The following is a 21,582-nucleotide window of genomic DNA, read 5'->3' as shown; positions in this document are numbered from 1 at the left end:
ACCATTTTTTAATGGAATAAGTGGTGAAATCTGTAGAGTCTGTAGTTTACTTAATAATATTGTACAAATGTTAATTTCTCAGTTTTGATGATTGAACTATGGTATGTAAGATATTAATGTTAGGGAAAGCTGGGTGGAGGGTATGTGGAAACTGTACTGTTTTTTGCAACTGATCTGCAATTTTAAAATTATCTGAAAAAAAAAATCTCCCTGGGTCCCTCCAGCATGGGCCTTCCTTCTTTATTCTCTTTCAGAGGAAAACTTCTTGAATAAGATGTCCATACCCACTGTTTCTACTCCTTCGCCTCACATTTGCTCTCACAAAATCACTTTGGAAATTGTCACAATGATACCAAGTTGGCAAATTTATGGGATCTTTCCCAGACTTCATCTTATGTGACCTGTCAAGGCATGTAACTCAGCTGACCACTCCCTCCTTCTTAAAACACTTGGCTTCCAAGACACAAACTTTCTGGGTTTTCCTCCTACACTTCAGCCTCCACCTTCCCATTACAAGGTCTCAACGTTGAAATTCCTAGACTTCCGTCCTGGGCTCTTCTCTTCTTACTGTACATTTTCTCCCCAGGTAATCTTATTCACACCTCTAGTCTCAAATACCATCCATATGTCAGTGATTCCTGAATTTGTATCTCTATCCTAGATTGCTCTGCAGAGCTCCAAGCTCATATGTCCATATAGCTACTTAATACTGGCACTGAATATCTCAAAGTTAAACTCTTGATATTTCCTCTGCACATGCTCTTCCATTAGTTCACAACCCTTTTGTTACACGGTAGCACCATCTTCTTCCATCCACTCAGTTGCACCCGCTAGAAAATCTGCTGTCATTTCAACATGTCTTTTATGCTCACCCACAAAATCAATCCTTCAGGAAGTTCAAACTCTGTACCTAGACACCTTCCATTTTTTTCCATATCTTCTGTACCTGGATCATCCTTTGCCCAGACTGCCATGATAAGCTCCTAACTGGTCTCCCTGTATCCTTTCTTGCTCCTTCCAGCCCAGTCTCCTAACGCGAACCACAGTGACCTTCTGAAAATACTACCCCAATTATATTATTCCCCTGTTTAAATTCCTTCCATTACTTCGACTTCACACAGGCAAAACTTCAAAAAATATTAACAGATCTACCACAAACTTCACGATTGGGTCTTTGTCTGCCTCTCTCACCTCATCTCTTGCTTACTGTGTTATGACCCCATTTACTTTCTCTCAGTCCCTAAGACACAACAGGCTCTTTGTATCAGGACTTCGCATATGCATCTTCCTATAATTTTCTTCCCCCAACAATTCATTTGTGAAATTGTCAGGGTAGGCTGGATTATGCCTTGGTAGCAAACAACCCCAGCATCTTAGTAGCTTATGCCTAAAAAGATTCATTTATTGCTCACATTTCAGTCTGATGTAGGTTGGGTGGCTCTTCTTCAAGTGGAGACTCAGGGCTTCAGGGTTTGTCTATATTGTGGCGTGCCCATATTCCAGATGTGGCCCTTGCAGTTGCTGTGGAAAGAGAAGAGTGTGTGCATGATTATGCATGGGGCAAGGCCTGGAAATGGCACATATCACATCTGCCCACAACCTACTGGCCAGGTCACAGTCATGTGACCCTAGCCTAACTGCAAAGGAGAAAAAAAAATGTAGTTTTCCTGTGTGTCCAGGAAGAGGAAATGAGATTGGTGAGCATCAGGTCAATCTCTACCACATCCTGGTTAAAATCTACTCATCTTAAAGAATCAGCTTAAATAACACTTCCTCATAAAGGCCTTCAAGCTCCTCCAACCTAAATTAGGTCCCCCTAATACATTCTACTACAGTATCCTATAACTTCCCTTTACCACATGGTTACAATGGAAAGTTTACACTTTTTTATGTGATTTATACTTATTTCCATTTCTAGATGGTATGCACTATAGGAGCAAGGATTGCATCTGTTTTGCCCTCACTGTGCCTCTAGCACCCATCACAGTACTTGGTACATAACTGGCATAAAAGTTGTTGAGTGAACAAACGAATAATGACACACAGTCATTCCCTGGCTCCAAACAGCACATTATTTGTGGAGGAGAAAAACAAGTAAGACATTCCAGGAAGGTAAGCCCAGGTTGATAAGGCCACCTGGGAGCTGCTGAAGCTTCTGCCTTCTCTTCTATGGCACTCAAATCCAGGAATCTGCAAACGGTGGCCTGCAGGCCAAATCTGACTTACTACCTGTTTTGTTTCAATGGCCCAAAGCTAAGAAGCATTTTTATATATTTAAACGTTTGAAAAGAATTAAAAGAATATATCATGACATGAAAATTATGTGAAATTTAATTTCAATATCCATAAATACTTATTGGAACACAACCATATCTGTTAGTTTACTTATTGTCCGCTTTCACACTGCAAAAGCAGAGGTGAATAGTTGTGAAAGAAACCACATGGCCTGCAAAGCCTAAAATATTTACTATTTACTATTTGGCCCTTTACAGAAAAAGTTTGCTGACCTCTGATCTAATCCATGCTTAGTTTAAAAGTTCATTTCTATGTGAATTATATCTAAGCGTCCATATTTAATCCCCTCCTTTTCTCATTCTCACGTCCACTGCCAGAAATTCGGCCCCCATAAATTCTGTTCTTGCAACAGTATTCTTAAACTGCCATCTTTCTTCTCCTCCCTTTGATCCATCTTTCTCAGTATAACCGAAGCTAATTTCCAAGAGAACAGTTTGATATTTTAGCTCTTCTTTGAGGCTTCCCATTCTGTACTAAATAAAATATGTACTGCTTAACATTGTGGTCAAGTTACTCTATTATCTTACTGAACCTTACTTTTTTAGCTGTGTCTCTTATGTTATACTTCTATTCACTATTCTATTATCAATCACTTAACCCACACTTTTCTTCTCTAATTCCAGGGCTATGTTCACTGTTACTAACTCTGTATGAAATACCTGCTGCTAGTATTTCTATCTCACCCATCCTTTAAATTGGTTATCTCGAATGTCTCCTTGCCCTAAAAGCCTTCCCCAGCTCCTTTACTGAGAATAATTATTACTATCTGTGCAATTCTCTAACAGTTTGTACGACTGTTTAATTTCAAATTCTGCTTTACAGTTTCCTGTGTATATACACAGATTGTCTGTTTCTTATATTCTATCCAAAGCTGTTTATGGGCAGGGATTGTATTCTATTTTATTAATCTCTGTAGCCTTTTGGTGCCTACGGTGCGTTTGTACAAAATGGAAATGTTGATCCTTTGCAAAAGTCTTTACGGAGGACTGCGAATTTTTGAAATGTCTAAGAACTACCTGTACTTAAGCACAGACTCAACTTATTTAGGGCTCACTAGAGCGAGTGGCACCTTTTAAAGACACGCTGTCGTCCAGCTGGTCACATACCTGTATATTGCGCACTGGGACCCATAGGTACGTCTGCAAACACGTGCGTGAGAAACGCTTTCCTCCAAGCTCCTCCTCTGCCCACGGTGATTGGCGGACCAAACGTTCCAATCAGCCCTCCCCGCCTCTTTCAGCAATAGCCAATCACAGGCCCCGAGCGCCTCCTGACTACTAGACACTGTTTACTAACAGATCAAAGCTGGGGAATAAGGGGTGTGACCGTTCTGGGAATGTCAGGGAAGGGAAGGTCCAGACTACGCGTGCGCATCAGGGGAGATGGGCGGGGCAGAACTCCGGCCTTACCAATCGGAGCGGTCGCGCTTCTCCCTCTCCTGCCTCCTCGCCAAGCAACAACAACTCGAGGAGCGGGGCGGGGCGGCTCCTGAGGCGTCTGAGCGGATTGTCCAATGGGAGCCGGCGTTAACAGATGCGCGCGCCCCGTGCCCAATAAGCGATGGCGGCTCGAATGGCTCCTCTACCTTGCTAGCTGTGGGCGGAGCGGCTTGGCGGAGGAGCAGGGGGCGGTTTGGTTGCGCGGTACTAGCGGTGCCCGCCGAAGGGGGAGGAGGCGGAGGAGCAAGCTGTGCGGCCAGAGCGGGAAAGCTACTCGTCTCGGCGTCCGAGTTCTGGAGCTGCCGCACCGCGGCTCCTAGGGCTGCAGCGGGAGCTGTGAGGGGCCAGGCGTCCGCTGTCTCCCGGGTCCCCTCCGAGGACCCCGCGGGATCAGGAAAGGGAGAAGATGGAGGAGGAGGGCGGCAGCGGCCGCGCTGCCGCCGCAGGGACCAGCAAGGACGGCGGCGCCGGGGAAGAGCAGCTCCTTACCGTCAAGCACGAGCTGCGGACTGGTGAGCGACCCCGCCTTCTGCCGTCCGGACTCGGCGCGGGGGCGCGCCCCGAGGGCACGCGGGTGTCCGCGCGGGCGGGGGACGGGGGGCGCGGGGCCGAGCCTTGGGCGCGGGGGGCGGGCCTGGGGCGGGGCCTCGCGGGCGGGGCGGGAGCCGGGGGTCCCGCGAGGTGGGGGCGCACGCGAGGGGAGCCCGCCGAAAGTTTTCCCGAGCCCGGGAATGAGCGGCGGGCGCGGGCGTTGGGACCCGCGGAGCAGTTGACAGCTCCCTTTTGGTACTGACTCTAGGGATGTCTGAGGATGTCTTCGCGCCCCCTTCCCGCACAGGTGACACATCTGTCACTGCATCCTGTCTAGGGTGAAAGGTGCGCCTTCCTCAGTATGGAGTGAACGACGCTTAGTTTTGGAGCGTGACTCACTTCTCCGCCCCTCTGCTTCCCTAGAGGGGTCCCTAAGGTGCTCGGGTCCTGTGCAAGATAAAAGGGTTGCTGTCCCCTGGCCTTTCCCGAGTCCAGTCCCTAGTGAGATAACGAGGGATCGCAGGCTCCAGGGACTGAGTGCTTTTATTTGCAATCATCATTAAATACTATACTTGGTCTTGAATTTCTTTCAGAGGTCTCTTGAGAAGAAGGCTCAGTAAATTTAAAGCTCTAGGTAAAAGAGACTAACTAGCCAGCGCTTACATTCTTATGTTTGAGATCACTAGAGTCGTCCCAAGCTGTATACTTGTTGGATTACTTTATTCGTTGTGGGTCCTTAATGGAAAATGTTTATTCGGACTAATCAGTACAGTTTGGGTTTATATTTTTGGGGCCCAGTCTCATATTAGAGATCTTTTTTCATTTCTGAACGGATAATACATTTTCATGAATTGTTCATTATTACTCTTAAATGTTCTGTGAGCATTTATGAAGGTTTTTGATTCAGTGTCTTTGGCATACTGGGATACTGTTTTATTGTGTAGACACAGAGCTTATATAGCAGGTTTCAGGTGTATGCCTAGTACACCTTGTTAGTGTTTTGAACAGATTGTGAAGTTAGATCTGTCACCCATTCTTTTAGATTTTGTTATTGTTGGTTAGCATTCCAGTGAGTGCCAGTGTGGTCACTTAATTTAAGAAGGATGTCAAATGCATGCTTACTTATTTCAACATTTTAAAACATTGGTTTAAAACATTTTTTGGTCATTGTGAATTTGTCATGTATCTTGAGACAGTTACTCCGTAATTTATTTGAGTTCCTAACATAACCTGTCTAGGTTTGGTTGGCTTGATTTTTCTCTCTCAATTTAATAGACAACTGATGTTTTCAAAGGGCTGTTAAATAACTCATTCAGTAAACATTTATTCAGAATTAATATCTGATTTGTGCCAAGCTCAGTGTCAGATGCTTTCTGGTTTGGAGATTTTGAATTTCTTTTTCTTTCTTACATAACGATTCACTGATTCATATATGTAGAATCGTGCTGTACAACAGGAGCTGCTTGAAGTCATATGCTCCTCATCCATTGACCATGGTGCAACAAACAGCTTTTTGCTAAATGAACAAGGAGCAACCTAATCCGTTAGTAGTCAACCAACTGCTCAGTTTCTGGGTTTTGCAAACAATGCTGGTTTTGTAGAAAACAATGAGTACTGCTTTATTTCCCCTTCTCTACTAACTGTGTGAATCATCAGCTTCAAGTTTGCATTTTAGAAATTTTTCTGATGGATGGTGAGATTATACTGAATTCATTAGTACTGTTAACTGTCGAAGGAAATGAACAGTCATTTTGATTTATTACTGAACAATGGAACAACTGACCGGATACAGTGGTCAAAAATACTGTTAAAATATAACTTGAAAGATTCGCTCATCTTCAGCCAACTGGGCCCCTGTCAGCACATGGTGCTATAATAGGCACCAAAGTAATTTGATCTGATGTGGTCCCTTGCTTCTCAAAATGTGGACAAGCACATAGTCGTATCAAGTCAGCAGTTGGTGATCGCCCATGTGTGTCCAACACTGTATTGTCTGCTGTGGGATGAGTGAAAAAGCAATACGAGTTACATGTAAGGACTTGGAAATTGTTCCAGTTGTGTAGACTGAGTAGCATGGCATATCTGGATGTGGAATTGAAGACTTAATTCTAAGTCCCAACCCTGCCATTTATTAGCTCTGTAGACTTGGGCAAGTCACTTCACTTAGAGTCACTTCTCTCTTTTATAGAATGTAAAAATTGAATGAGGCCCTGTTAGAAAAGTGCCAAGCAGTTTGGTTGGCACATAATAGGCACTCAGGAGATGTTGGTTGCATGTAAATCTGAAGATCACCCGTAACAGTGTCTTTTCTTAAAGTTTGCAAATGAATCCAGTGTCACTTGGAAAACAAATCAGTCATTTGGTGCTTAGCCTGTGCCGCATTGCCAGGCTGTCGTCTTTTTCTGTATTGTCTCGCCTCCTGAAGTAGAGTGTAAACTACCAGTGATCCCCGCTGCTTAGCAGCCTGTACATATTTCTTCAACAACATTTAACACACAGAACTGTAATAATTGATTTGCTTGTCTATGCTGGACTGTATGGTCCTTCAGGACAGACACCATGTCCTCCATCCATTTTCAGCCCCTGGCATATGGTAGGTAATCAGATACTTGGTGAATAAATTAATTGTGCGAAAATCCAGGACAAAGTTTAACAGTTTATTGTATTCCCAGTATCTTGCAGATGTTAGGTGGTTGGCAAATTGATGATAGTGACTATCAAAGCTAAAAATGAAGAGTAAAGTGTTGATTAGATCAGCTAAACATACATTTCTTGACACTTTCCATTTTCTAGGCTAAATGGTACTGATAATATCAAAAATGACTAAGAAAATTTGTTGCCCTCTGATGGTAGGGGAGGAGGCTTTGTAAACCAGTAATTAGGATGTATTGTCCTATTGTAATAATAGAAGGATATACAGAGTATACAGGTAGCAAAGAAGATGTTAGGACTTTTAGGTTTCAAATAATTAAATCTGGCTGTTGAACAACAGTAGCGAAAAAAAAAAGTGGGGTATTATTGGAAGGATATTGCATTATCTTATTCATTTATTCAGTACATTACCTCTGTGTACTGTTTTATATGCTGGGGTTATAAGACATACAGTCTTCCCACTGGAAGGACAGGGTTGCATTGGGAATCACTGGAACCAGAGACTTAGTTGTCTGTACTCTCTCCATCTTGAATCCTTGCTTGTCTCTATGCCATGGCTTCATTCTTCTCCACTGCTGTCTACCTTTTCTTACGTGGGGAGGAACATGGCTGATGACAGACCTCCAATTTTACATCTTACAGCTCCAGGTACCAGCGAGACACTGCCTTTTTTTTTTTTTTTTTTTTTTGGTTAATTGAAGTACAGTTGATTTACAGTGTTGCATTAGTTTCTGGTGTACAGTTTAGTGATTCAGTTATACATATATATATATATATTCATTATAGGTTATTTCAAGCTATTGAATATAGTTCCCTGTGCTATACAGTAGGGCCTTGTTGTTTATCTATTTTATATATAGTAGTTTGTATCTGCAAGACACTGCCTTTTTATCAACTTTAGGTACAGAAATCTTAGGGAAGGACTTTATTAGCTTGGCTTTTGTAAGGTGCCTGCTTTTGGATCATTCAGCTAAGGCCACGGAGTGGGATCATGTTTCACTAACATGACAACTACTACAATGAGCATATGGACTGGAGTGAAACTGAACTCTTAGAAGAGGAAGGGTTGCTGGGAAGACATTTCCTTAGATGTCCATCATTAGGGGAGAGGGTCAGAGGAGGGGTACTAGTTATCTATTGCTGTGTAACAAATTATTCCAAACTTAGTGGCTTAAAGCAACATGATTTTTGTGGTTAGAAATTCAGGAGTTGCTTAGCTTGATAGTTCTGACTCAGGGTCTCTCCCATGAGGTTGTAGTCAGAATCCTGGCCAGGACTGCATTCACCTGAAGACTTGTCTAGGGTGGGAGATTCCCTTCTAACACAAATCACTCACGTGTTGTTGGCAGGATGCTTCAGTTCCTTGCCACGTGAACCTCTCCGTAGGGCTGTTTGAATGTCCTCATGACATGACAGCTGGCTCCCCCAGAACAAGTGATCGAAGAGAAAGAGCAAGGTGGAAGCTGGAATGTCTTTTTTGTTAAACAGCTTTTTTGAGAGATAATCTACATATCATAAAATCCACTTGTTTTAAGTGTACAGTTCAGTGAATTTTAGTATATTTATGGTTATACAACCATCACCACAATCTAATTTTAAAACATTTCCATCACCCTAAAAAAAGTCTTATGCATTTGTGTCAGTCATTCCACATCCCCAGCCCTAGTCAACCGCTGATTCTGTATTCTGTCTATGTATTTGCCTAGGAACATTACATATTACAGAATTTTATAATGTGTGGCCTTTTAAGCCTGGCTTCTTTCACCGAACACAGTGCTTTCAAGATTCATCCATTTGTAGCACATGTCAGCACTTCATTTTTCAAATGGACAGATAGCATTCCATTGTATGGATAGACCACATTTTGTTTGTCCATTCATCAGTTGATGGACATTTGGGTTGTTTCCACATTTTGGCTGTTGTGAATAATGCTGCTGTGTACATTTGTGTACAAGTTTCTGTGTGGATCTGTGTTTTCATTTTTCTTGGGTAGGTATTTAAGAATAAAATTACTGGATGACATGGTAAATCTATGTTTCACTTTGTAGGTTTTCCAAAGTGGCTGTGCTGCTTTACAGTCTGCTAGCAGTGTACAGGGGCTCCAATTTCTCCACATCCTTGCCGTCACTTGTTACTGTCTGTCTTTTGGCTTGTAGCCATCCTAGTGACTAAGAAGTGGTATCTCACTATAGTTCTGGTTTGTGTTTCCTACTGCCTAATGATATTGGGCATCTTTTCATGTGCTTATGGGCCATTTGTATATGTTTGGAGTAATGTCTATCCAGATCCTTTGCTCATTTTTTAATTGATTAATTTGTCTTTTTATTATGAGATACGAGTTCTTTATGTATTCTAGGGATATACATCCCTTGTCAGATACATGGTTTGCAAATATTTTCTCCCATAAGGTGGATTATCTCTCTCTCTCTGGTTTTTTTTTTTTTTTTTTTGGTGATATTGTTAGAAGCACTACAGTTTTTGATTTTGATGAAGTCCAATTTATTTCTTTTTTTCTTCTGTTTCTTATGCTTTTGGTATCATATCTAAAAAATCATTGATTAATTCAAGGTCATGAAGATTTATGTCTCTATTTCCTTCTAAGAGTTTTAGGGGTTTGGCTGTTACATTTAGGTTTTTGATCCATTTGTTGAATGACTGTTCTTTTCCCATTTTATTGTCTCAGAACCCTTGTCAAAAGTCAATTGACTATAGAATGTATGGGTTTATTTCTGGACTCTCAGCTTAATTCCACTGATTTTTATGTCTGTTCTTATGCCAGCACCACCCTGTCTTGACTACTGTAACTTTTAAGTAAGTTTTGAAATTGGGAATTTTGAGATTTCCAACCTTGTTCTTTTTTAAGGTTGTTTTGGCTGTTTTGGGCCCCTTGAATTTCCATATGAATTTTAGAATTAGCTTGTCAGTTTCTACAAAGAAGCCAACTATGATTCTGGTAGGGATTGCATTGAATCTGTACATCAATTTTGAGAATGTTGCCATCTTAGCATATTAAATCTAGTGATCCATGAACATGAAATGTGTTTCCATTCATTTAGATCTTTAATTTCTTTCAACAACATTTTGTAGTTTTCATAATATATATTTGTGCTTCTTTTGTTAAATTTATTCCTAAATATTTTATTCTTTTTGATGCTATTGTAAAATAATTATTTTCTTAGTTTAATTTTTAGATTATTCATTGCAAGTATATAGAGATACAGTTTATTTCTGTATATCGATCTTATATCCTACAATGTTGCTGAACTAGTACATTAGTTCTAATAGTTTTTTAGTGGTTGTCTTACAAGATCATGTCATCTGCAAAAAGAGGTAGTTTTACTTCTTCTTTTCCAATATATATCCCTTTTATTTATTTTCTTGCTTAATTGCCTTGGCTAGAATCTTCAGCACAGTAACAGTAGAATTGGTGAAAGCACACATCCTTCTTTTATTCCTGATCTTAAGGGGAAGCTTTAGTCTTTCTCCATTAAATATGAGGTTAGCTATGGATTTTTCATCGATGCCCCTTATCAGATTGAGGAAATTTTCTTCTTTTCCTAATTTGTTTGAGTGTTTTTAATCATGAAAAGGCATTGGACTTTTTGCATTTATGGGGATGTTTTGTTGTTGTTTTATTGATAAGGTGTATTACATTAATTAATTTTTGGGGGGTATTAAGCCAACCTTGTATTCCTGGGATAAATTCCACTTGGTAGTGTGTATAATCCTTTTTATACACCATGCTGAATTCAGTTTGCTGGTATAGAGGATTTTTGTGTCTATATTCATAAGAGGTATTTGTCTCTAGTTTTGTTTTTTTTGTGATGTCTCTGTCTGGTTTCCCCAAACCATGCTTGACTGATTTCTGCCACCAATAAAAGAGCTTACCTGTGTGATTGCTGTTATCCATATTTAGAGTCTTCTAATCTAAGTAAAGGCTAACAGAGGCTGAGGGTAGATTATATTTCTAGCTCTGCCCCCAACTTGCTGTGTGACCTGGGATAAATCATTTCACTTTTCTGAACCTAAGTTTTCTTGTCCATAAAGTAAAGGTGTTGCACTGTTATATTCACAGTACTTACCAGCATTAAGTTGATGTTCTATGGAATTTCTGTGGAAATCTTCATATAGACGAAAGTCAGGTGTGGTGATTTGTTTTGTCAGATGATTCATGATTTAATGCCACTGAAAAATAATTCCCTGATGCTCTTTGAATTATTCCATTTATAATGATTTAATTTATAGTTAGCTTTTTAGGACCATAAGGTTGATCTACAATAGGACACTTTGAAAAATTTCAGTGACAATCTTAGTTATCAAGGAGAACAATCCTACTCTCCTTTTTATGTTATGCATGCATAAATACATGTCCGTGTTCATATTTTTATAGTTCTTTCCCCCTCCCTTTTTTTTTTCACACTTTCCTCACCTTGAGAAGAGTAGACAGAACTTGTGCTCTATCTTTAGCTTTATAGGATACATTGGGAAAGTCAAAAATATAAATAAGTTATCGATAGTACTCTAACTTAATTCCCAAGAGCCTAGACCTTAAAAGAAAGTCCCTTCTTAACTTTCTGCCATGAATTTTAGAGATTAAGAAAATGACCTATCTGGGCAAAGGAGGTGGCATCTCAGCCATTAAGTTAAGGGGAATTCAAGTATATTTTGTATTTTCAGCCCACAAGCGGGAAAACCTTCTCAGGTGGCAAGTCTACTGTTGTATCAAACACAACATTAACCTCTACTGCAGAGCAAGAAAGAATCCTGAAACCTTAGCTTCCTGGAGCCGTGAGTGATTTGGTGGGCAGGATTGAATTCTTCCCTTGAAAAAGAAGCTGATGCTTGGTGAAAATTCCTCTAGGGAAAATCTAGCGTAATAACATCATGTGATGACTGAAGTTTCACAATTAAATACGCTGTTGAGAGATGTCAGTCCCAAAATACAGTGGGGGGAGGGGTTGTCACAGTTTTCTCCTTTGAGCTCCTATGATGGTTTACAGATCTTGGTGCATCTCAAAGGTATGAGCTCTCCTACATTCCTCTTGTTTTTCAGGGAAGATGAATAGGGTCAAAAATAGAATCTTGCCCTCATTATGTTTGTCTCCAGCAGTGCCCCTCTGGGTTCAGCTATAACTATTCCTACAAAAATCAAGTAAGTTCTCTGGACTTTATATCTTCCTAAAGTTATGAGTGAGCTGGCTATGTCACTTTTTTTTTTTTTTTTTTTTTTTAAATACTCAGTAGGCATCCTGCCCTGTGACTGCAGGAAGAATAAGACGGTAAAGTTCTGGATTTTTAGCACAGTACTCGGCATTGCAGTTTTTTTTTTTTTTTAATTTCACACTCAAGTTTTTGTGTAGGTGTGCTTCTTTTTATATAGTTGGTGTGTTCCTGACAAAAAATTGTGCAAATAATATTTTTACATATCAAATTATTTGGAATATAGAAGGTGAGCCTGGTACTTAAACGAATTCTATGGTTAACTCTTGAGTTAAAAAAAAATCTTTATTTAAAGTTTTCCATTTGTGGCTTTACTGTTATGATATAGATTTGGCCAGATATTGCTATTTTCTGACATAATCCTTACAATTTAGGTAGCTGCAAACAGGTAAATGATGGAGTCTTGTGTGGTAGACACCCCCCTCCCCCCACCACCTGCCAAGATATCCATGTCCTAACCCTAACCCATGTTTCCTTAGGTGACAAAGAGACCTGGCAGATGTGATTAAGTTAAGGATGAGGTGATTATCCAGGTGGGCCCCAGGTACTTACAGGGTCCTTATAAGAGGGAGGTAGGTGGGTCGGAGTCAGAGAAGGTGTTGTGAGAATGGAAACAGGGGGAGAGGAGGAGATGTGACAGTGGCAGCAGAGATTGGAAGCCGGCCACGAGCCAAGGGATGGGAGCAGCCACCAGCCGCTGAGGAACAGATACTCCCCTGGCGTGTCCAGAAGGAATGCAGCTCCACTGTCACTTGATTTTAGCTCTGTTAAGACCCACTTGGAGACTTCTGATCTCCAGAACTGTAATAAGGCAAATTCATGTTGTTAATAAACCATGAAGTTTATGTAATTTTTTATAGCAGCAGTGGGAAAGGAACACATCTTGCTTAAGACTAGATGAACCAAGAGATAACTTTGCCTCCGGCTTGGGTAACTGAATGTGATAACAATGTGAAGCAGCCAGTCATTTAAACAACTATTTAGTAGAACATGGTAACAGATGCCGTACTTAGTAGAAGTAGAATGGTGTGCTCTCTAGGGAATCCCCAAGAAGACATTCCTTTCTGATCTTAGTACCAAGCCTAGTGGAGCTGCTTTTGACCAGCTGTTCTGTTTTTCATAGGAATGCTGTGAAGTGGATCCCTGGGGCGGACCTCTTTTATCAAGTTGGTGGCTGGGAATCTTCCCATCTCAAGCCTACACCACATAAAATTGTGGTCTAGCTTACATCTTGAGCCTCTTCCTGGTGTCATTTTGTATCCTAATCTTTCTTCTTATTTTCTTATGCTTTAATTAATTCAGATAATTTGCTTGAAGTCTTTTCTGGACCAAGGCAGGAATTAGGTAAATACATAATTAAATAAATGCATTTATAGACAAGCACCTATATATAAATCATGAATAATACGGGCATTATGAAAAGATGTTTGACTTCTATCCAGTGTTTTGCTTCTTAAATAAAATCTTTGTAATGTGGCGTGCATGTTATTTTTATATTTCTCCTGAAAAGAAAAAAAAATGTGAGGTCTCTGATTAATTAATAACACTTTAGATTTAAAAAAATAAAAAATGAGAAATCAATAAAATCAAGGCATACTTTTAAATAGAAATTTTTTTTGGCAAAAAGGTGGAGGTCATACACAGGGCTGTCTTTGTACCAGGCATTTTCTACATTAGTGGACTAGCCCATCATTAACTGGAAAATTCAGTCAAGTGAAGCACTCTGTCCTCTAACCACATCAATACTGGAGTGGAATTATATGTTTTTCCTAAAGGAAAAACTGCTTAAAATATGTCATAAGGATAATGATCACTTCATATCTAAATGAATGATGTTCCATTAAGAGAGCAGGAACACTGAATCTTAGCAGTCAGTTTACATTAACCCTTTCCCATGAACTTGCCCATGTTTTTCCTTTATACCAATGTCCTTCGTTTGTAAGGAAACATCACAGTTAGGGCTAGATGAGGACAAATCTAGTGGGGCACACACAAATCAAATTCTTAACTTTGACCTAATTTTGTCATGGGTAAGTTTCGCAAAACAGCCACAGTGTTAGTCATCCATTAAGGGTTTGTTGATACTGTGTGTCTGGCACTGTAGCAGATGGTGGGTTTTAGCAGGGAACAAATTAGGCATGGCTCCTACCCTCACTGAACTATACCTAAGACAGAGACCTTAAATACATAATCATACAGCTAACTATAAGATTGCAGTTGTGATAAACTGTAAAAGAGTACAGGGTTCTATGAGAGAGCCTAATGGGGAGGTCTGGCCGCATGCAAGGGGTAAGGGAAGGGTTCTGTGAATGTTCAAGCCGAGGCCCTGGCTATCATGCAGTAACGAGTGGGGAGATAAAGCATTTTTGCCAAAGGCAGTAACACAGATGGTCCTAAAGTGGGAAATGGCTTGGCACACCGGGATTACTGAAAGAAAGGCCTCTGTGAGTTGAGCATTGTATCCCAGCAGGGGAGTCATAGGAAGTGGGGCTGAGAAGGTAGCCAGAGCCAGTTCGTGCTGGGCTTGGTAGGTTATGATAAGGCGTTCATGGCAGGGACGGTATAGCTCAGTGGTGGAGCACACACTTAGCATGCACAAGGTCTCGGGTTCAAGCCCCAGTGCGTCCGTTAAAAGAAATAAGTAAAACTAATTATCTCCCCCCAAAACCAACCAAACAAAGAACAAAACAGAAAGAATGATACGGCATTCAGGTGTTATCCTGAGTGCAGTGTGAAGCTGTTGGAGGATTTTTCAGAGACAAATTTTGTACTGTAAAAAATGACTCCCTCGCTGTGAGGAGAACGGAAGGAAAGAGTGTCTGAAGGGAGACCAGTCTTAGAAGGCTCTTGCCGAAGTTCAGATGGAACATACAAGTTTGGATTGGGTAACAATTAGAGATTAAGAATTGTAAATATATTTGAGATGTATTTAGGAGATGGAATCAACAGAACCTGGTGTTGTACTGATACGGAATTTTTGGGCTGGAACAAACATGTTTGAAGGTCTCATTTGTTTAGATGATGTGCTGATTTTCGATTGCTGCATAGTAAATTGCCACAACCTTAGCTTGTAATAGCGCCCATTTATTAGAGCACAATTCGGTAGGTTAAAATTCCTCACAGCATGGCTGAAATCAAGCTGGTGACTAGACGGAGTTCTTGTCTGGAGGCCCTGGGGGAAAATCCACTTCAAGCTCGTTGCTGTAGTTGGCAGATTTTAGTTCTGTAGCCATTGGTCTGAGGTCACAGTTTCCATGATGGCTGTCAGCCCGGGGACTCTGTCAGCTTGTAGAGCCACCTGCATTCCTTCTCATTGGGCTCCTCCATCCTCAGGCAGCAAAGGAGTGTCACATGCTTCCCATGCTTTGACTCTCTGACTTCCAGGTCCTTTCTGATCTCTAGGCTTTGTGTGATTAGGTCAGAGCTACCTAGACAATCTTCCCATCAGAAGATTGACTGATATGGGACCTTAATTATACCTGCAACAAAACCCTTTATCGCAAGAGTGATTCCTCATTATACTCAGTCACTCAGGGGGAGGAGATCATGCAAAGGGTCATAGGGGTCATTGGGGTCATCTTAGAATTCTGCCTTAGAATTCACAGATGGTGAATCAGCAGTGATGCATTTGGGGCAGGTAGAGAAGATAGGATCCAGTTTTCTACAGATAAAGTTTGAGATGCCTTTGACATAATCTAATGGACACACATGGTAATAGTAGTCATGGATAGTGAAAGCTTAGTAGATGCTACATAGTAGGTGCTTTTATCAACTCTCTAAATCTACACAATAACCTTATGAAGTAAGTACTATTATTATTATTCCAATTTTACAGATGGAGAAACTGAGTCTAGAGAGGTCACCAACTTGCTCAGGATTACACAGGAAGTAAGAAGAGGAACTAGTTTTGAAAACCAAGTGGTCTGGCCCAAAGGCCCATCTAGATATTGTACTTTCACTCATCAATGGGATATGTTTCTGAAGCTCAGAAAGATGTCTGGGCTGCAGGTAAAAGTTCTAGCATCATTGCATTTACATGACATTTAAAGCCAAGGTGGAGAGACTGTAGCGTGGAGAGAAGAGGAGGGCTCAGAACTGAGCCCTGAAAAACTACAAAGTTTAGAGTTGCTCAGAAACAATACAGAGGAGGAACAGCCAGAAGCAAAACCAGATGAAAACCCAAGGAAGCTGCAGTGTTATGGAAGCCAAGGAGGAAAACGTGCTGCTTGGGACGTGTGTCAGATTGGACTGATTAGCTAATGACCTTGTCAAGAACAGTTTTGGTGGAGATTTGGTGGGAGAAGCCAGAGTGGAATGGGTTGAGGAGTGGGTGCAGGTGAAAACTTTTGAGAGATGTGGTTCTGAAGGGGATTAAAGAAAGAGACAGCCAGAGAAACGTGGGGTTCATGGGGAGGGTTATTTTTTGTTATTTTAAGATGAGTGATGGCTTGAACACTTTTAAATACCACTAGTGTGAATGAGTTCATTACAGTGAGAGGGAAAGAGAGAGGGAGAGAGAGGGGTATTAAAAATAAACAGGAGGGCATAGCTGAAGGCATCAAAGTCCCTAAGAAGGGAGACATGGGGATTGGAGAGGGGAGATTGACCTCTGATAAGAGAAGGCCTATTGCTTCTGTTATGATAGGAAGAGGGAGAGGATACAGGTGCATTTGTAGATTTGGTGGCAGGAAGATATGGGAATAAAATCTCATGGATTTTTTTTTTCCTTCTCTATGAATAGTGAAGAAAAGCCAAATCTTTATTCAAGAAGAGAAAAATAGCTTCATTGTTCTAAAAAATTGTTATTCTGATCTTTTGAAAATTCTTAGATACAGAAAAACACACAAAAAGTTGACCAGAATTTACATGCTATAAAATGAAAGTTTATGGTAGAATGTTGTAGAACACCGTCCAGAAAGAGGTTTTCAGGCAAAGCCATTGAAATGCTTCTGTGCTTTCCACCGAGGTCATTCCCTGAGCATGTTCTCTAGATCATGCCAAAGTTCTTAGTAAGCAGAATGTTCTTTTTCTTCTTTTTGAAGTGTTTTATATTTAGTTCAGTTCTTCTGAGTTAAATTTATTTGGTACACGTATTGGAAAAAAAGACTGCTTGTTACTGCTTTATAAGCATTTGTTTTCTTATTGACTCAGTTTTCATATTGGCTCCGTCATGTAATTCCAGAATCATTGGATAAGTAAACAGTGCTGTTTCATACACCAAAAAGTACAGTGAGTCTTAAGGGTAAGTGACCCCAGCAATAAGAGAAAAGTGGGCAGCATTGTTTTAAAGTACACAGATATTAAATAGAACTTTGTTCTGCCTCCAGCCGAATGTTGTCCAGAGACATGGTTTGAGGCTCAACCACAAATCTAAACAGCTTCAGAATAGCTCACCACCTGGCAGTGAAAAGGAGCCTAATGCACTGGCTATTTAGCTTATTTTCAAGCTCTCGAGAATTGGGCTAATTGGATGCTGCAGACAGGGGTTAACGATGTCAGGTTTCAGAGTTTTGTATGTGCTGTTGCTACAGTGCTGGACACCCCCTAAATTAGAGTTTATCTGATAAATTGTTGTATAAATATTTTCCCCCCTGACAAAAAGGAAAAAGAACTGAAATAGAGGAAGATTTTTTTCTCACTGCATACAATTGTCACCTTTTGACTGAAACTAAATTAGTCCAAGAAGCTTATGTTTTTGCCATATTGAGTAAGAAAAGGCAAGATTTTACAAAAAAAAGTTATTTTACAACTTCATTGGTGTGGTTGCAGTAAATCAGATGCTAAATGCGTATTTCCTAGTTGGTATATTAAGAACAAATTCAGGCATATTAAATAAAGACGATTGAGTCACATTGTGCTCTTACACGTCTTTTTGAAATCTTCCACTTCCTCAGAGAACTTACTCTATTTTTTCCCTCTTTCCCTGGTCCTCGAACTCCTTTTCCCACAAACACATTTGAGTCGTCATATTTTTAAAAAAATCCTCTATGGTCCTCTGGCTTTTCTTATCAGTCCCTTTTCCACCAGATTTTGAAAGAGCAGTTTATACCAGCTGTTTCTCCTTTTTTATCTCCCATTCACTCTTTGATGTGCTGTAGCATCAGGTTCCATCTCAATCCCTCCACCAACAGTGTTCTCTCTGAATTTACTAATGTCTCCCTCTTTTCCTAATCGGGTAGAAATGTCTCTGTTTAATCTTACTTAACCCCTATAGAGCAGTTGGTGCTCGAGTGCTGGCTCTGTCCTCCCCTCACCCAGTGACACTGTGCTCTTCTTCCTGGTTCTGCTCTGTCACTCACTGCCCCTCTCCCTCTTTCACTGGCCTCCATCCCTCTGCTTGTCTCTTAAATAGTGATCATCCATTGTCGGCCCTCTTTTCTTGTAACTCTTCATACTCTTCCAGGGAAATCAAATTTCATGGCTTGAACCACCATCCAAATCTCTGTTTTCAGCTTAAATCTCTTTCTTGAGTTTATTAGTTACTTCCAACTGCCTACTGAATATAAAACATCTGGGTAGCCCTCGGGTACCTCACACTCTCATGTTGGAGGATGAAGCTTCTTCCTCCAGATTTCCATGTTTTATTTAGTGACATTGCTGTTCTCCATCCTGCCAGGATGCTAGCTGGAAACATCCTAGACTTCTGCCTGGCGTTCTCCCCACCCACCAATTTGTTCTCCCAGTTGTGTCAATTATATTTCTGAAATGTCTCCTTTATTTGTTTTTTGCTCACCATTGCCACTGCCATGATCTTAGTTCAGTGTCTAAACTGATAATAATAGCTGTCATTTACTGAGCTTTATGTGCTAGGTACTCTGCCAACATTTTGCATGTCGCATTTAATTCTCACAACACGTATGTAATTGGTATTGTATCTGACATCTCTGGTGCAAAAGCTCACATCCTATCTGCCTCACTCTGGAGTCCGGCTGTGGCAGTGACAATCAGTTCTTGTGGGCATCAGCTTACTTCAGGTTGATGGCATCTAATTTTGGACATGCATGCTGCACGTTTGTCACTTTCTGCCCAGGATTTTGGCTCCTACTCCAAGGTTTAGGACCCTGGTGGGAGTTGGCTGGGCAAGCACAGATGTACATCCCAGAGGTGTAAGGTGTTAATGTCCCACTAGGGCTGTCCTTAGCTTATGGGGGATTAAAGCTGATAGTAGTCATACTTCATGTCCATGGGTTCCACATCTACGGATTCAACCAACCAGGATGGAAAGTATTTGGGAAAAAAAAATCCTATAAAGTTCCAAAAAGCAAAACTAGAATTTTCTCTGCATAGGCAACTATTTACATTGTATTTATAATTATTTACATAGCATTTATATTGTATTAGGTGTTATAAATAGCCTAGAGATGGCTTAAAGTGTATGGGGGAATTGTGTAGGTTATGTGCAAACACCACACCATTTAATGTAAGGAGCTTGAGTATCCTTGGATGATTTTGGCAATGGGGAAGTCTCCTGGAACCACTCCCGCTTGCAAACACCAAGGGATGATTGTAAATGTTTCTCTGTATTGATCCTAAAGTGGAAAATTTTGAGAGGCATCCCGTATGTTCCTGAAAAGGTCCACAGCAGATTAAGTTGATAATGCATCCTTGTATTGGCTTTTCCTTTTTCCCTCTTTCCCTCTCCTAAGTTCTTCCTCATTCCTTCTCCCTGGAATTACCTTCCAAATAAACCAATGGCACATGAGTCCCAGCTAAGACAGTATCTAAAGTGGCTCTAGAAAGCATACCTTGGATGGGCTATTGGAGTGCATCACCCACTGGTGAGACTGCAGGAAGGACACCATTGTGGGCTGTAGTGGTGGGTGAGAACTCCCTGAATATTCCCGAACCCTCTGGATAGGCAGAATCAGTGCCTTGTTAGAAGAGAACAGCCTTCCCTTGTTTGGACACCGTGTAAAGGTCCCACTGAGGTGGATGCCTCTCAAGACGATGCATGTTCTCCTTCGAATCTCTTCCATCCCTAATCTGTGTTGCCTCTGGAACGATACCTAGATGCAATCTCAGCATAATCTGATCGAGGGTGCTGTTCTTGTTGGGAGAAAATACTCAGGGAAGTGATTCCAGGACCTGGCTAATATGTACCAAAAGGAACAGGAGGAGCAAGGGTGCGTGGGGGAGTGGATCATGAAGGTATTGGACCAGGAGTGGCAGAATAATAAGGCTAGATAGGGGAGAAATTATTAACATGAGAGCACCATTCATAACTCAGGATTTAATATCCTAGTAACCTCCTCCTAATATACTGCTGGGATGGTTTCTTGAAGCCTGGACATGAATATGACCTACAGTAAAGTAGATAAATATGCAGGATTGCTTTGGCAGAATATTGAGGTCAGAAGTCTCAGAGAAGAGAATATTGGAGTGGATTTATTAAATGAGGCTGGAGACTGGAGTGGAGAACACACTTTCTGACCGTGTTCCTTAGGAGGGTCCAAAGAAAACACTTCATTCTAAAGTCATACAGACTGCATTAGTAATGGGAAGCTGGCTGGGGTTGATAGGAGGTGCGTCCATGAAACTGGGTTCCCTTGGATCCATAGAAATGATGTGGTTCTGGAATAATAGAGGCCGTGTGGTGGTACTTACCAACAGGAGCAAGGTAGATGTAATTGCCATCATGGGCCAGAGTGGCATTCAGGGTACCCTGACCCACTGAGCTCTGGGGTTATGGCTAATAGGTGATGGGGCCAAAAGGTGGACAACCAGCCAGGATGTTACTTGTCTTTTTATGATTTAGATCTTCATCTCTGAGGGTTTTAGCCTTTAGTTGCCTCTTACTTGTTGGACTTTGGTTGCTGCAGATGCCTCTTTAGCATTGTTCACTAGTCATGAAGTGGGAAGAAGCATCCTAGTAAAGCCCTTGGGTTCAAGGTAAGCTCCTCCCCGTCACTGTTATGTAGTAGCAACGTTAGCTTCTCTTTGAAGACTCAATGCCTGATTGATTTATTCTCCAGCTTTATAAAGATATAGTTGATGTATAACATTGTGTAAGTTTCAGGTGTACAGTGTGGTGATTTGATACATGTAGATGCTGATTTACACTTAAGGAGGCAGGAGGGGATTTGAGCTATAGTCTATCAGTTGCCTCTGAAGTACCAGCTCACATCATCTTCAAACTCTTCTATGCAGGCTTTGACTCACTTTGTTACAACAGTGTCTCACCTCAAGTATGCTCACCAGGCATCTTTTCCTTTCTCCTCCAGGGCTTCTCCAAGGCCCACCCAGCAGAAGAAACTAGTAGGAGGGCACAGAGGCTTGCTCAGCCTGGAAGTGCCTGGAAGTTAATGCTCCCCCTAAGGCAGCCCTTAACCAGAGGGAGCAGGAGCAGGAACAGTGCAGAAAGGCTTCTCCCTGTCTTTGCACAGACAATTCTAAGAGCTGTCTAATCATTCCTCAGAGAGTCTTGGCAGGATTGAGCTCCAGCTAC

General features: G+C 41.2%; 2 protein-coding genes across 7 annotated transcripts in view; one reads left to right on the top strand and one right to left on the bottom strand.

Annotated features, from left to right (window-relative positions):
- The window catches only part of DGLUCY (D-glutamate cyclase), a 120,281-nt gene extending 115,938 nt beyond the window's left edge, over positions 1-4,343 (bottom strand). For 2 of the 6 annotated variants that reach the window (XM_032482514.1, XM_032482515.1), the window contains exons 1-2: positions 3,705-4,300; positions 1,413-1,521 (exon numbers count right to left, since the gene is read on the bottom strand). The gene's annotated coding sequence lies outside the window, so the exon portion shown is untranslated. Of the gene's footprint in view, positions 1-1,412; positions 1,522-3,401; positions 3,575-3,704 lie in introns of those variants that run through there. The other 4 variants (XM_032482512.1, XM_032482513.1, XM_014558778.2 and 1 more) reach the window with 4 other exon arrangements.
- The window catches only part of RPS6KA5 (ribosomal protein S6 kinase A5), a 167,345-nt gene continuing 149,877 nt past the window's right edge, over positions 4,115-21,582 (top strand). The window contains exon 1 of the mRNA XM_032482508.1: positions 4,115-4,246. Coding sequence (XP_032338399.1) covers positions 4,141-4,246 — 106 coding nt within the window. The 5' untranslated portion in view covers positions 4,115-4,140. The remainder of the gene's footprint in view (positions 4,247-21,582) is intronic.

The sequence above is a fragment of the Camelus ferus genome, chromosome 6 (assembly GCF_009834535.1).
Source record: "Camelus ferus isolate YT-003-E chromosome 6, BCGSAC_Cfer_1.0, whole genome shotgun sequence".
Classification (NCBI taxonomy): Eukaryota; Metazoa; Chordata; class Mammalia; order Artiodactyla; family Camelidae; genus Camelus; species Camelus ferus.
Note: the sequence above shows the minus strand (reverse complement) of the source record. Positions and strands in the feature narration are given on the sequence as shown.